The sequence below is a fragment of the Sphaerodactylus townsendi genome, linkage group LG01 (assembly GCF_021028975.2).
Source record: "Sphaerodactylus townsendi isolate TG3544 linkage group LG01, MPM_Stown_v2.3, whole genome shotgun sequence".
Classification (NCBI taxonomy): domain Eukaryota; kingdom Metazoa; phylum Chordata; class Lepidosauria; order Squamata; family Sphaerodactylidae; genus Sphaerodactylus; species Sphaerodactylus townsendi.
In genome coordinates this window covers 98,998,158-99,011,600 of record NC_059425.1, presented here as the reverse complement: position 1 = coordinate 99,011,600, position 13,443 = coordinate 98,998,158, and the positions used below count along the sequence as shown (strand labels likewise).

General features: G+C 39.4%; 1 protein-coding gene across 1 annotated transcript in view; it reads right to left on the bottom strand.

The window, feature by feature from the left end:
* The window catches only part of SYNE1 (spectrin repeat containing nuclear envelope protein 1), a 375,888-nt gene that overhangs the window by 122,969 nt on the left and 239,476 nt on the right, over positions 1-13,443 (bottom strand). Inside the window, exons 98-105 of the mRNA XM_048488624.1 lie at positions 13,045-13,146; positions 9,308-9,427; positions 8,536-8,736; positions 6,463-6,636; positions 5,298-5,429; positions 4,105-4,301; positions 3,212-3,344; positions 2,676-2,858 (exon numbers count right to left, since the gene is read on the bottom strand). Coding sequence (XP_048344581.1) covers positions 2,676-2,858; positions 3,212-3,344; positions 4,105-4,301; positions 5,298-5,429; positions 6,463-6,636; positions 8,536-8,736; positions 9,308-9,427; positions 13,045-13,146 — 1,242 coding nt within the window. The remainder of the gene's footprint in view (positions 1-2,675; positions 2,859-3,211; positions 3,345-4,104; positions 4,302-5,297; positions 5,430-6,462; positions 6,637-8,535; positions 8,737-9,307; positions 9,428-13,044; positions 13,147-13,443) is intronic.

Below are 13,443 nucleotides of genomic sequence, written 5' to 3'. Positions count from 1 at the left end.
CACTTATGCTGGCACAGGAGTCACACTGCTTCCAATGCTGATTTGCCACACACCCCAGATTGCACTGTGAATCTTGACTTTTTGTCATGCCACATGAACTTATTTATTTCTGCCATTTCTTCAAAGTTTTCCCCCCTGTATATAGATTGATAATATCTGAAAGAAAATGTTTAATTTTGGAAATGCATTTACTTTTTCAATTTGATATCTGTCAGTTAACACTCTATTTATTAGAATCTTTGCATATTATTTTGTATAAATTCTGTATTCAACCAATAAAACTTGAACTACAATATAAATTTCCAAGCATCTTCAATAAAAAGGGTCAACCTATATTGTCAAATGCTTTTTCAGTGTCCAACAACACAAAACATGCATTGTCTTTCATACATCTCTGTGGTATACTGCTGTAAGTCCATCTGGGCTCAGTGCTTTATCTTTTTTCAATTTCTTTATATGTGATATTTCTTGAATTGTAATAGTTTGAGTCAATATATTCCTGTGTTCAAATGTAAACTTCTCAGTATATATTCCTTTTATGTACTCCTCTATTCCATCTTCTGTTACTAAGTCCTTTTTATACAGATAGCAAACTGTTCCTGTATCTCTTTTTCTGCATGCAATCTCATTTCCTCACTCCTATTCTTCTTTCAGTTTCTCTCTTTAAATAATGTGCAAAGTATCTTCCAGGATTATTTGCATGTCCAAAATGTTTTTGCCTTAAAAAACCTTAATTTCTTCTGTATCTCCTTTGTTCTAAGTATAATAATCATAGTTCTTAATTGCTTAAACTCAGTTAAAATTGCTTTATTAAGCAAATTTTATGCTGTTCAGTATTTGAATTCTGACCACTTGTCCCAATTTTGGCTATTGTTCCCTCTCACATAGGCCTTGTGAAGCTGCAGATAATTTGGATTAATCCAAATAACAGAATCTATCCAAATTTTCACCTATGCTTAAAACTTGATTAATTTATTACTATGCCTATATAAACAATTAAGAATAATGACATGTATACATTTCTGGCTGAAAATATTTATCACATGGCCAGTCCAATCTGGAGAGGGCAAAGCAAAACCTGGAATCAGCATGGGCCCATATCAATGCATTTGCATACCCTGCAAGTGTACATGGCTCCTACAACAGTGAAGATTTTTTTAAAAGTGAGGGTAAAAAGGGCAGTGGACAGGCACTGCCCAGCTCTGTGGCACCTGATCCAGAAAAGGATGCAGCCTCCAGAGCTGTGGAGGCATGGCCAATTATTTACACATGGCCAATTATTTACAGTGGATCACCAACCCTAAATTAAGAAGAGCTTTAACACTGGCCAGATTCAATCTAATGCCTTCTATGCTGCTCTATGGCAGATATCAACAAATTGATAAACAGAGGAGGCTATGTCCATGCAATATGGGTCAGGTGGAGACACTCGATCATACCCTCTTTCATTGTGTAAGGTTTGCAAAAATCAGAATGTCACAATCTGCACTTATCCCATTTCTGTATAACAATCTAACTGATGCTCTTAAGATACCTATGCTTTTGAACAACATGGATCCCACAGTGTGTGAGAATGTAGCAAAATTTCTGCTAACAATAAATAGACGTAAGTCTAGATGAATACCAACCAATGTCTATGTATTATGACCACATATAGCCAGCAGTAATTTTTCTAGCTTCTGTCAGTATCCGATGACGTTTAAGTGAGTTAACTTAGCTGAAGGAATGTCCTATAGTTACAGAAGGACCATGTATATATTTTAGTATTTAGTATTTTAGTACCAGTGTCTATAATTGTGAGCAATAATGGGCAAATTTTGTATGCTGATTTTGTATGTTTATTTTATGCCAATAAAGGCTTGTGACTACAGAGCTGTGGAGGCATAACTGAGGACACCAGTGCAACTGGGGGTGGGTTAGATGTGTTTCTGGGGATGGAAATGGATTTAGTCGGCTTTCACCAGGCTTTTGGCTTGGAATGGCCCCCTTCCCAGCCACAGACTTACATCACAGGAAATTGTGGCATAAACCTGTTTGGTCTATGTGGCTATTTGGGCAGCAGGATGGTTTTTAAATCTCCCTCCTTCTTAGGCCACCTGAAACCCCTTTGGAGGCAGTGTAGCACTACCTTCCACACACCATCCCCACCCGTTGCAGAGCTCTAGCCTTGGTCGAGATTAGGCTGTAATGAGAACACAGAGTTCTCTAGTGCATGCAGCTGAACACCAACAAAGTGCTATTGGGGGCTGGGCTTTATCCATCGAGGCTGTTGTGACTATTGTGACTAGTCCAAGAGTGAATAAAATCTCGAAGGCAAAAGCCATAAACCCAATGAGGCCCCACTCTTTCCTTGACCATGGATGGGCCGGGGGCAACAAGTGACTGAGATGCAAGGCTGTAGTGCAAATGCTAATGTCTAATAGCAGGGCACTGGAGTGATGTTGGTGGCAAGATCACCATAGCAGGACTGAGATGGAAAAAGTCTACATGAGAAAACTGTTTATGTTGCGGAGATGGTATTAAATCAAATCTCTGAAAGTTAGCTTCCGGAAGCCCTGCCTGAAAAATCTAGAAGTCTCTCATTCATTTCTGTTAGCATCTATACAAATGCCTTTAGAGTTACACTTCACATCACCTACTAATGACTCACATTATACACCTAGAATCGGCCATACCTGATGCAGTTTTTCTTGCACTACAGGAATCTGTGTGAGAAGCTCAGTCCACTGGTTGTCAATCTGAGATAGGCCTGCACGTAAAGCGGCAATATCCACTTTCTTCAGCCGGAGGAGTTGGTTTCCAGTGCTCAAAACTGCAGACTTCTGGGATGACTTGGCATCAACCTCTTTTGAAAATTCCTGAAGAGATTGTCATTGGGGTATAACTGAATTACATAAAATATTATTTATTCTGTACTACAACTGAAAATCTTTAAACTGTCTTTATGCTATACTATGAAAATTAAAAGCACAATATTTTAATATGACAAATACAATAATCTGCGCCAAAATGTTTTAGCCTAAAAGAGGTACAACAATAAATATGCATACTCTGTGTTTTTTTAACACAAGGACTGTTAGAAAAACCAGTTAATTACAATATATTATAAAGCTAGGTATGCAAAATACTCCTACAACCTAAAACTTTTTGGCAGTACAAGAACTCTTAGAAACTTGATACAAAGTTGGGTCAAATTTGGATTCAGACTTACCAAAAAGGCATTCAAGTGATCTCGGACCATTTCCAGTTCTTGAGGGACTGTTACTGATTGCTGGGTCCAGAATTCTAGCTGATCCATTGCCGACTGGAGCCAATGAATTAGCTCAGCAGATTCCCTTTGGTATCTGCGAGAGGAAAAAGAATAATATTTCATGTATCATTTTAAGTATTCTACTGTATGTGCTGAGATTCTTCATTACAGAGATTTACATAAAATCTTCATCACCAAAATGTGCCCAAATTTCAGAACAGGAGGACAACATGACATTTTAAAATCGAAAATTCTTTGATGATTTTTGCCATAGTGCTTCAACATGTGTATTCCTTGGCACAATAGCCCATCTATTTGGAGGCATCTTAGAGCCTGCTCTTTTATTTTATTCGACATAGCACATCAACTAGGCAGCAAATTATGACTATCTCTTACTTGGAGCTAGCCCACCAAAAATATACAATGCTTCTTCAGAATAAGAAACTGCAGACTGACTTTATAAATTAATAGTAGACTCGGATGGGGAGTACCAACTGATATGCTCACAAAATTCCACAAAGCATGCTATTGTGCTACCTTTGCAATAATACTACACACAATTAAATAATGACAAAGGCTTGAGGTTAGTGTTGGAAGCATGCATCTGAATATTTACTTTGAAATCTTGTTAATAGATGATATAGAAAGAAAAAATATATGAATTGTAAATGAGGTACAGATAAACATTAACCTAGGTTGCACCGGCCTGACTGAACAATACAGAATTAATTTCATGGGACTTCCTTTAAACATTTTAAATGAAAACAACAACATATTTTAAAGGCAAAATCTGATAGTTGAAAAATTAGAATAGAAATGAAGCATGTCTTTTTTTTCATTTTCTTTGTTACTACCTTGTCCAGTGTTTAAGTATAGTTTCCAGTCTATGTAGTTCCTTGGTGACCTTGCTGGTGTTGCTTAACCAGAGATCCCCTAGTTGGTTTAGCTGAGTTTCCAGTTCTGAACAGGTGACAGAGAATAGTAGTCTTTTCCCATCATCTACTACTTGGTAAAGTTTGGGCTGGTATTCTGTAAGGCTACATTTCAGATGCTATAACGAAAAAAAGGAAGTAACAAACAGCTTTAACTCCATAGTGACCATAGTACATTATTTTGAACACTCTGGAAAAAAAAATCCTATCACCTAATTACTGAGTTTTTCTCAAAGCCAAAGCATCTTGCTAGATCCCCGGCATAAAAGGCCTTTCCTAACTCCTGGCTAAGATTTTTCAATTGGGGAGAAAATGATTAAACATGGGACCTTCTGCGTTTGATTGAATCGTAGCTCTTTCCAAGAAAAAGGTTGGTGGATACCACTGCTGAAAACAGAAAGTGGGGCTAACTGATCTAGTAGTATGATAATTTTCTTATGTTGCTGATAAGAGGGGATAAAGCAAAATCTCCACTTATGTACTACTGGAATTGGATTAGCATGATGCCTAAGAGATGGAGCTGTAATCCTTGAGGTCCCTGGTTCAAATGTCATTTCTTTCATGGCTTTCCACAAACTATGCAGTCTTACATGACTCTCCCCCATCTGTAATATGACAATATTTATCGTATTCTAGTCCTAAAGTTTTAAGGCTACTGTGTGGGTTAAAACAATATAATGCTTTAGATACCTTGGAGTATTTCCATGTGCTCTCAGAGCATAACTTTCTTTATTTCCCCTTCCAAGAAGCCTGGAATGCACCCCCACCAGAACAAGATTCCAGGGGGCATTTCAGACTGCTGTGGGAGGAGGGGGGGTAATAAAGTTGTGCTCTCTGTTCTCATTTTGCCCATGAAAACACTCCGAGAGATCCAAGCCAATATCTATGAGCCAAACTGGAAACTATCAATCTATGAGCCTAACTATAAAAGAGGAGTTAGTTCCTCTGGCCTCTTTTCATCTCCTTGAAATGTTCTGTGGAGCTGCTATGGGCTCAGCTGCAAAACTATAAGCCCCAACTAGGAATGTTATATTGAAGAATAGCCAGTAATGTAGGCAGGCAACACACCAGTTTAAGTTCATAATTAAAACCTGAAAACAATCCTTCACAATTACCTGATAAAGTGCAATCCGCTCAGCAAGTCTTTCTTCAGACTCCTCTACCAACCCAACAGTAGGAATGCTAGTTTCAACAGTCTCCAGCTGTCTTGTGAGTTCTTGATAGTCCCCATCAAGACGTAACCAAGTCTGTAAAAAAATCCATATTTAAAGCTGAATCAGTTTCTTAGCGATTTCCAAATACACTCCCTAATGGAAGTTACACGGACTGTGATAGGACATCTCAAGTGATAGGACATCACACATGCAAAGGCATAGGGTTATAATTTATTCATGTTACTTAAAAGAAAGTAATACGTTGTTTTAGATAAGCTTTTATAGACTTGACTGGGAAACTCAGTTCTAAAGAAGGAACTATGAATCATTGATATGACTCTGTAAATCAGACTACATACTGTGACCAAAAAAAGACAATCAAGGAGATAGTATTTAATTCATTTATATCCTGCCTTTTATCCCAATCGGGATGCAAAGCAGCTTTAATTGTTCTCCTCTCCTCCATTTTTTCCTCACAAGCACCATTTGAAATAGGATTGAGAGTCACGAATGATCCATGGTCACCCAGTGAGCTTCCGGGGCCATTTCTTCTTTGCAGTGGACCTTCCCCTGGTGAAAATGGGTGCTTTGGAGAGTGTACTCTATGACAGAGTATCTCACTGAAGACTTTCCTCTTTCCAAATCTGGCTTTTCTCAGGCTTTACATTCTAATCACCAGGAATTTCACAGTCCCAGAACTGGCAACCCTAAGTACAAAGGTTTGTAACAAAACTCCATTGACCTCTTTTGTGACAGAGAACTATTTTCAAAAGAAGGGAGGAGGAAATTTGCAAACCTTTCCCCACCTCCCATTTTCTTACAGCAATTGAACACTCAGCTGCTTCCCCCCTGTGGAGATCAACAGGAAGAAAAGTCAATCCATAGGTAGCAGAAAAGTGGTGGGTAAGGAAAGGGTAAATAACTCCTTTCCTGTACTGCAACTTCACCACAAAAATGCACTGCTTACCAAAGCAGTTTTCTATATGTTTTTAAATACTTATTTAAATGCTATGTTTATTTAAGACCTTTACATTGTTGTATAGTTCTGAAGTTAGTGAGAAATTATGTTAAATTCACTGGTCCGTTTCAGGAAAGCAAAAGAGAAAAATAACATACAAGTTCTTACCTCTAAAATATATTCCAACTCTACTCCCCTTTTATGAGCCTGTTTTAACACAGCAGAGGCCTGTGCCATCAGTTCTCCGTGGGCCTGAGTTTCCCTTACAGGAGTGAAGCTGCTTATCTTCCTGAAAAGTGTTTCTGTCAGGATCATGTGGGACTCCAGTCCCTGGAAATATTCCTGATTTTCAGAAACGAATTAAAAACAATCATTTTTTACTAACAAAACATCAACGGATTACTTAACCAAACAAAAAACGTAAACATGATCATACACTGATGTAAGCCATGCATTTGTCTAGAGTTCACCGAAATCAACCAGAAGCATGAGGTTCTGCTCAGGATGGCACTCTAAGTGATCATTTATATTCTGTGATTACTGATTTCATGGTAACTAATACTAATGGGTATATTCAGAATGCAAGATGAATATGACATAAAATAGAATCTGCACATCCTAGCAAAAAACTTCCCATGACTATTTAGCTGGAGGGTGAATCCTCAAACCCCAGAGTATGCCACGACCTGTCCACTTGAGTATCCTGTCAGCTAGAGACCAAGAGAATAAGCTTCCAGCCCTCCCGGGTCTAAAATCAAAAAGTCAACCCTGCAAGGCAGGACACAAAATAACAGTTATCCTGGCAGCTGTAGCCAATATGGGCTAAAGTATTGGATTCAGATTGAAGCCCCAAAACCCAAGAACAGCACAAATATAATTAAAGTGATTTATGGAAAGATTGTGCAGAACTATACAATAAAAGAACAGTGAGGATAATTTAATAAAGCTAAATATTTAAGGTTAGAAGATTTACAAGCATTAATTAAAAGTCCAGATGTTACTCAGCAAGATTGAATCCAACAGGTATTCAAAGTCCAAGACAAGGCCAGCACAATCCACCCAAAATCAATAAGTGTTCAAGTGAGATGTAATTCAAACAAAGGGCAGAAACTATACCGAAGAATCTTTCCTTATGCCCAATGACCTGTGTTGACATGATTCTCAACCAATCAAATGTGCAGCCAATGAAGTAATGACCAATCAACTGTACAGTATTGCTAACCAGTGACTTAACTGGTCAGATGGGTTGTCTTAACGAGACCAGATACTCTACAGCTGCATCAGTTCTAAGCAAACCCCTTCCACTTGCCCATACATTTCTGCATTTACCTTCTTCTGGATTCTTTTGGCCTTATAGAAATCACATCATTTGCAATGCGATTCTATGCAGAGTTACTCCAGTTCTGGTCTATTGATTTCAATGGGCTTGGAGTAACTTTGCATAGGCATCCTAAAAAAATCTCATTTTTGTAAAGTGTCATTAGTTTTAAATTATCCCAAGCACTATTCAATCACAAAAGAATAACTGATTTCTTTCCTGAACTGGAAGACAGCCAAGTTACTAAAAATATTACAATAATGGAAGAACTTAATCTTTGCAATAGATTAAACAAGTGGGGACATGTAATGTTTGTGGGGCGATCCTTTCCCACTCCTACCTATATCCCCCCCCCCTCAATTGCCGGCTGCAAGACATACATGACTCCTGGCCTCTGCTGTCAGGCCCACTGAGGTTTCTTCCTCTCCACCAGCAACAGCAATAAGCACACTGTGGCTCCCAGTCTCCAGTGCCAAGCCCCACAAAGTGTCTTCTCCCATCACCATCAATGATGACGAGCTCTTTATGGCTCACGGTCTTTGCCATTGGGCCCATCAGTGCTTCCTGGCCTCCCCAACAATGCTGCCAGCAAGCCTCACACTGCTTCTGGCTACCAATGCTGAGCCTGCTAAGGCTTCCTGCCACCAGTGCTGCCAGTGAGCCCTGCATTGCTTCCAACCTCCATCGCCACCTTCCCCACCATCACAGCTGCTGCTGCTATTATCTGGCAGAGGATAAGGTTGCTTTTTAAAAGCCTTTTCAGATTTTTTGCAAACCCTAGGAGTTTCCTAAGTCTGCGGCACTACCTGTTTTTAGTCATTGTGGGCTTGATCCACGGATATAAATTTCTTAAAATTGGTCCACACTTGATTATTATAATATAAGATACTGCCATTTTAATAAGATACCTGCATTGTTTTTACCTTATGTCTGGCAAGAAGTTTTTGGACTTCCTCTCTAGAGAAAACAATCATTTGCTGGTCAACAGCCATCTTTTCTTTGCCAGTTTCAATCAGGTCAGCTAGGTCTTGTAATGCTTGTTCATATTGACTCCTAAGAGCCAGATTCTGGTTCAGTCCACTGCGCCGGGATCCTATGATCTTCATCAACTCATCATACATATCCTGGCATGAGAAAAGAAGCAATAATGATTATCTTTCTTCCAGTCATAGACAGCTCACATTATCTGGACCTTCATATCTTACTGATTTTATTGGTTTTTATTTGGATCTTTTCTGTCCAATTCATCCATAGCTGTTTTGCTGCAGAGTATCCATTTGGATTTTATATTGGTTTCTTTTTTGCTTTCTGATGCTGTCAAGTCCTTAATATGTTTTTGCTTGTTTTTACTATTGAGCTCTTCATTATTTTGGGGGTTATATGCATTATTGATATTGTCATTAATTAAAATTTAACATGTCTTTTTTATTTTGAGCAGTCACAAGTTGTCAAGCATGTTTCTGAAGAAGTGACTAAATAAAAAATGTAAAACATAAAAGTGCTCTAGAATCATTCATTTATAGAATCTTACATCATATTCAATGCATTTTATTATCTATAAATACATTATTTTGGTCCATGAACAGAGAATTAAGATCAGAATTAACAGAGAACAGAACACAGAATTAACAGAGAACAGAACAGAGAATTAAAATAAGAGAATTAGAAAATTTCTGATCAAAATATATAAGTTACCTGTAGTTTTGATAACTCTTGCATGGAAGGTTGGTCTATCTGTAGTTTATCTCCACGTTTCTTTAATTCACTGATTGCTGCATCTAGCTCTTTTAGTCCATCTTCTGCTTGCTGAATAGCCTATATAAGAGACAATTACAATAAATACCTTCACAACCTATCCAGGTTGGGGGGGTGGGGGTGCGGAATGGGCTATGGGAGTTATATGGGCCCACGCCGATGCATTTACCCATCTCACAAACTTAAGTGGCACCTATGCTGGTGGGGAGGGAAAATAGGGCAGTGGGTGGGTGCCATGAAAGAGGCTTCTGCCCCCACAGCTGAGTTGGCATAAAGGAGGATGCCAGCACGACTGGAGGGGAGTTAGGGGCATTCTCGAAGGAGGAGCCGACAGTAGCAAGCTTCCACTGGGTTCTGGCCTTAGAATGCCTCCAGTGCAGATCTGTAACTTATTCCACAAAAAACACACGAAGTCACATTTTTCAATGGAGTTTTCTGGGCGGCAGTGTGGGTATGGGGTTTCCCACTACTTGCTGCACCACGTGAAGCTCCATTGGTGGGGGCACTGTGCCACCTCCCCTGCACCATTCCCAGCTGCTGCAGAGCTCCCCCACCTAGATTTATAAAAACCTTACATTGCAATGGTTGTTGATGTTGTCACACAATATATGTATGAAGGCTGCTGCCCCAATAGCATGTGGGATTGTATTCAGGCATTACAATAAACTGTTAATTATACCACACTTTGTTGCACAAACCCTGGTTAACTTATTATGCCTTTGTAACATTACAAAGTTTCTAAATCCCACAATCTACTGCTTGTCTACTTTCTACCAAACTGAATCCCAAACATTATTTGAAGGGCACTGGCCTTGCTGCACTGCTACCAAAACCTCATTACATACACAGTTAACTTGTTATTATATCAGCTGCAGCAAACGGAAGAAGAATGATGGTAAAGACAGCAAACCAGTTCAGATTTTGTGCAGGTCCAGATTTTGATATGGCATAGAACAAACTGGTATTTCTGCATTCCTGCTTCACAAGGATGCACAGTTAACAAGCAAGGTATAAACCATAGTTTGGAATTCCTGTTTTGCACTGATTCAGCACAGCATGCATTCAGACATTCTTTCTGGATTATACTGCTCACTTTCTGAATAAATATACTTTTACCCTGAAAAGGAGGCAATTTATGTAGCTGTTAATTTTTTAAATTAAATGCATTCATTTCTTTGCTTTAATTTTACATTTCACATCTTATATGGTATGTTGGATCTAGTTAAAAGAATTTCCATCAGCAGAATAGAATTTCCTGGCATTTCTCATCCCCTTGGGAACAACGGACCCCCTAGGAACAGCATGAGGGGTGGCTATGCAGGGAATGAAGGATTCAGCAAAGATCAATTTGCTTCTATAAGCACAAATCTACCACTGGATCCAACCCAGTGCCTTTTTATTAAGAAACTGTCAGAACTGTACAGGGATTTGGTCAACACTGCTTCCAATAATAGAGGGCTGCTCCCGCGTATGATCACAATAGCAGCAAAACTGACAAGGTATGTGTTGTAGTCAACCTAAGACCTATAGCAGTGCAAAGGGTAAGAGAGTGGTCTTTCTCCCGGAATGCTGCCTTGACAGACCTGGCAAAACAGTGCTCTGAAAGGAGTCTGTTTTCAGAAACTCCATCTTGGGACTGTCTGAACTTGTGGGCAAGAATGCCCCAAGGAACCCCCCACACACACCCACATACACAACTTAATGCCTGGCCCAAACTCAGGAAACAGCATTTGCATATGGACAATAGAATAACCTGGGCGAAACTAGTTCTTTTGTATTTTGTCTCTTAATCTACTCAAGAGTCTCCCTGTGACTTTTCATCCTTGTGACCATATATGTTGCAACACCCATTAAGAGTCGTTACCTGTTTTGTCCAACAGCCAGCGAAACCCATTAAGATAATGGCTCAGCCATCAGGTCAAATGGTCTGACACTCAAGACCATTACCTCACCTTGGAACAGCAGGAAAAATCCTTTCTGAAAAGGATTTCATTTGCCCAAGACATGCTTTTCCCTATAAAAGCATGTCTCAGACCCCAGTCAGTTGTTCAATATTATCACGCCACCATGGTGGTCAGTCATATTGTTCCATTCAGCTGATCATCCAGAGCCTAGCCATTTTCCTGGACATCCACTACAAGACTGGTAAATATAAATCTTTGCTATCCCATCCCTTCTCTCTATATATCCAAAACCTGTATATCACCTCTAAATTACATCCTAGGAAATCTTGTATGTGTGTGTTTCTACCCCAGTAATTGAGTGATTGTGAGTGAGATTTTGTTTTATTCCATTTATTATTTTCCCCAATAAAACCATTGAAAATAATTTATTTTCTCTGCTGCATTCTTATGGTGAGCTGAAGCCCGAATAAATAGGCAATCCATCAATCCATCTAACTAGATCACTATATATATTGATCGCTATATAGCGATCAAGTTACCCAACGCTCCTCAGCGACGCTAAGTGACCTTGTGCTCTGCAGCTAATTTCCTCAAAGAGGGTCGTTGCGTCCCACCATTTTGGGTAACAATGTTCAGGGGATTCCCCAAGTATATAGGAAAAATATTAATCACAAGAAAAGAATTGAATGTGTGCATGGGGGATGGAATCCAAAAATGGTTTTACCGCTGTGTGTTTGTGTGACGTCAAGTCACAGCTGATTTATGGCAATCCCATAGGGCTGTACTGGTGAACCTATGGCACTCCAGATGTTCATGGACTACAATTCCCATCAGCCTGCCAGCATGGCCAATTGGCCATGCTGGCAGGGACTGATAAAAATTGTGGTCCATGAACACCTGGAGTGCCATAGGTTCACCACCACTGCCATAGGGTTTCCAAGGCAAGCAACATTGGTAGGCGGTTTGCCATTGCCTGCTTTTGGATCATGCTCCTAGTATTCCTTGGAGGTTGCCCATCCAAATACTAACTAGGGCGGACATTCTTTAGCTTTTGACATCTGATTAGATCAGGCTAGCATGGGGCTTTCTACCATAAGAGCACAAGTAGACAGTAGGTAGGGGTCAGTTAAAGAAACAAAAAGGGGAAGATTAATCTGCTCAAAACCTTGATACTTTGTAGTACCTTGGATGGTGAAATTTTGGGGTAGGAGAATGTTCAAATTGTTCTCTTCCACAAATGCTCACGGTGCTCCAGATGGTTACTCTTATTTACAACTAAAAGCTCTTGTTCTTTATCTTTTACAATGGCACATAATAGTCTGTATCCAAAACCTCATTCCAACAAATTTACCTATACTTTCAGGATTATAATCCTGTACCTAATTTGTCTGTTTAACTCTTAGAGATGGGCAACAAACAAAATGCAATATTTATGCCTAATGTCACTTATGATTTAACACAAAAAAGAAAGAAAGAAAGAAAGAAAGAAAGAAAGAATAGAAAAGGTGAAATAATCAAGTGTGGCAGGACTGAGTGTGACTGATCAGTGTAAATATATGATCCCAAAGAATCGTGGCATGTTTCTAGATATGTTATGTAATGTTTACTCCCATGTAAGTATTTTGAAATAGTGTTTGAAGGTCGGGTACTACCTATCTGTAATGAGGAAGATAAAGGGACAGTGTCAGTCCTTTGGAGGGTATTTTGGGTGTAATTCAACAGCATGCATTACACTGGTGCTCTTTCTAATATTGAGTTGTAGGAAAATTGTACCTGCATTTGTTCTGTTTCAGGACGTTCAACTGCTTCAGATAGTTTCTGCAGGACAATATACTTGTTATCCACCATGGATGAAAACATCAGCTTTAGGTCATTCTGTCAGTGAGGAAAATGACAGGTGAGATTTTAAAATGATAAAATAGTCTGGAACAATCAAACGCTGGTTTATTTTAGTAGGGGCCTGAGGATCAGTACACTGGTAGTAAAATGGATTCTGCCAGTGAGCAGCAAATGAAAGCAAAGGGGATCCAACAACCTTACTGCAACATATTGTGAGCAGCTGTGAATGTATGGAACTGCCAGTTCAGCACCATGCAGGCACATGAACACTGACTTGTTGGAAATGACTAGTGTGGGCCATGGTGCCAGTGCTCTGGTCACTGCTAAGTCTAC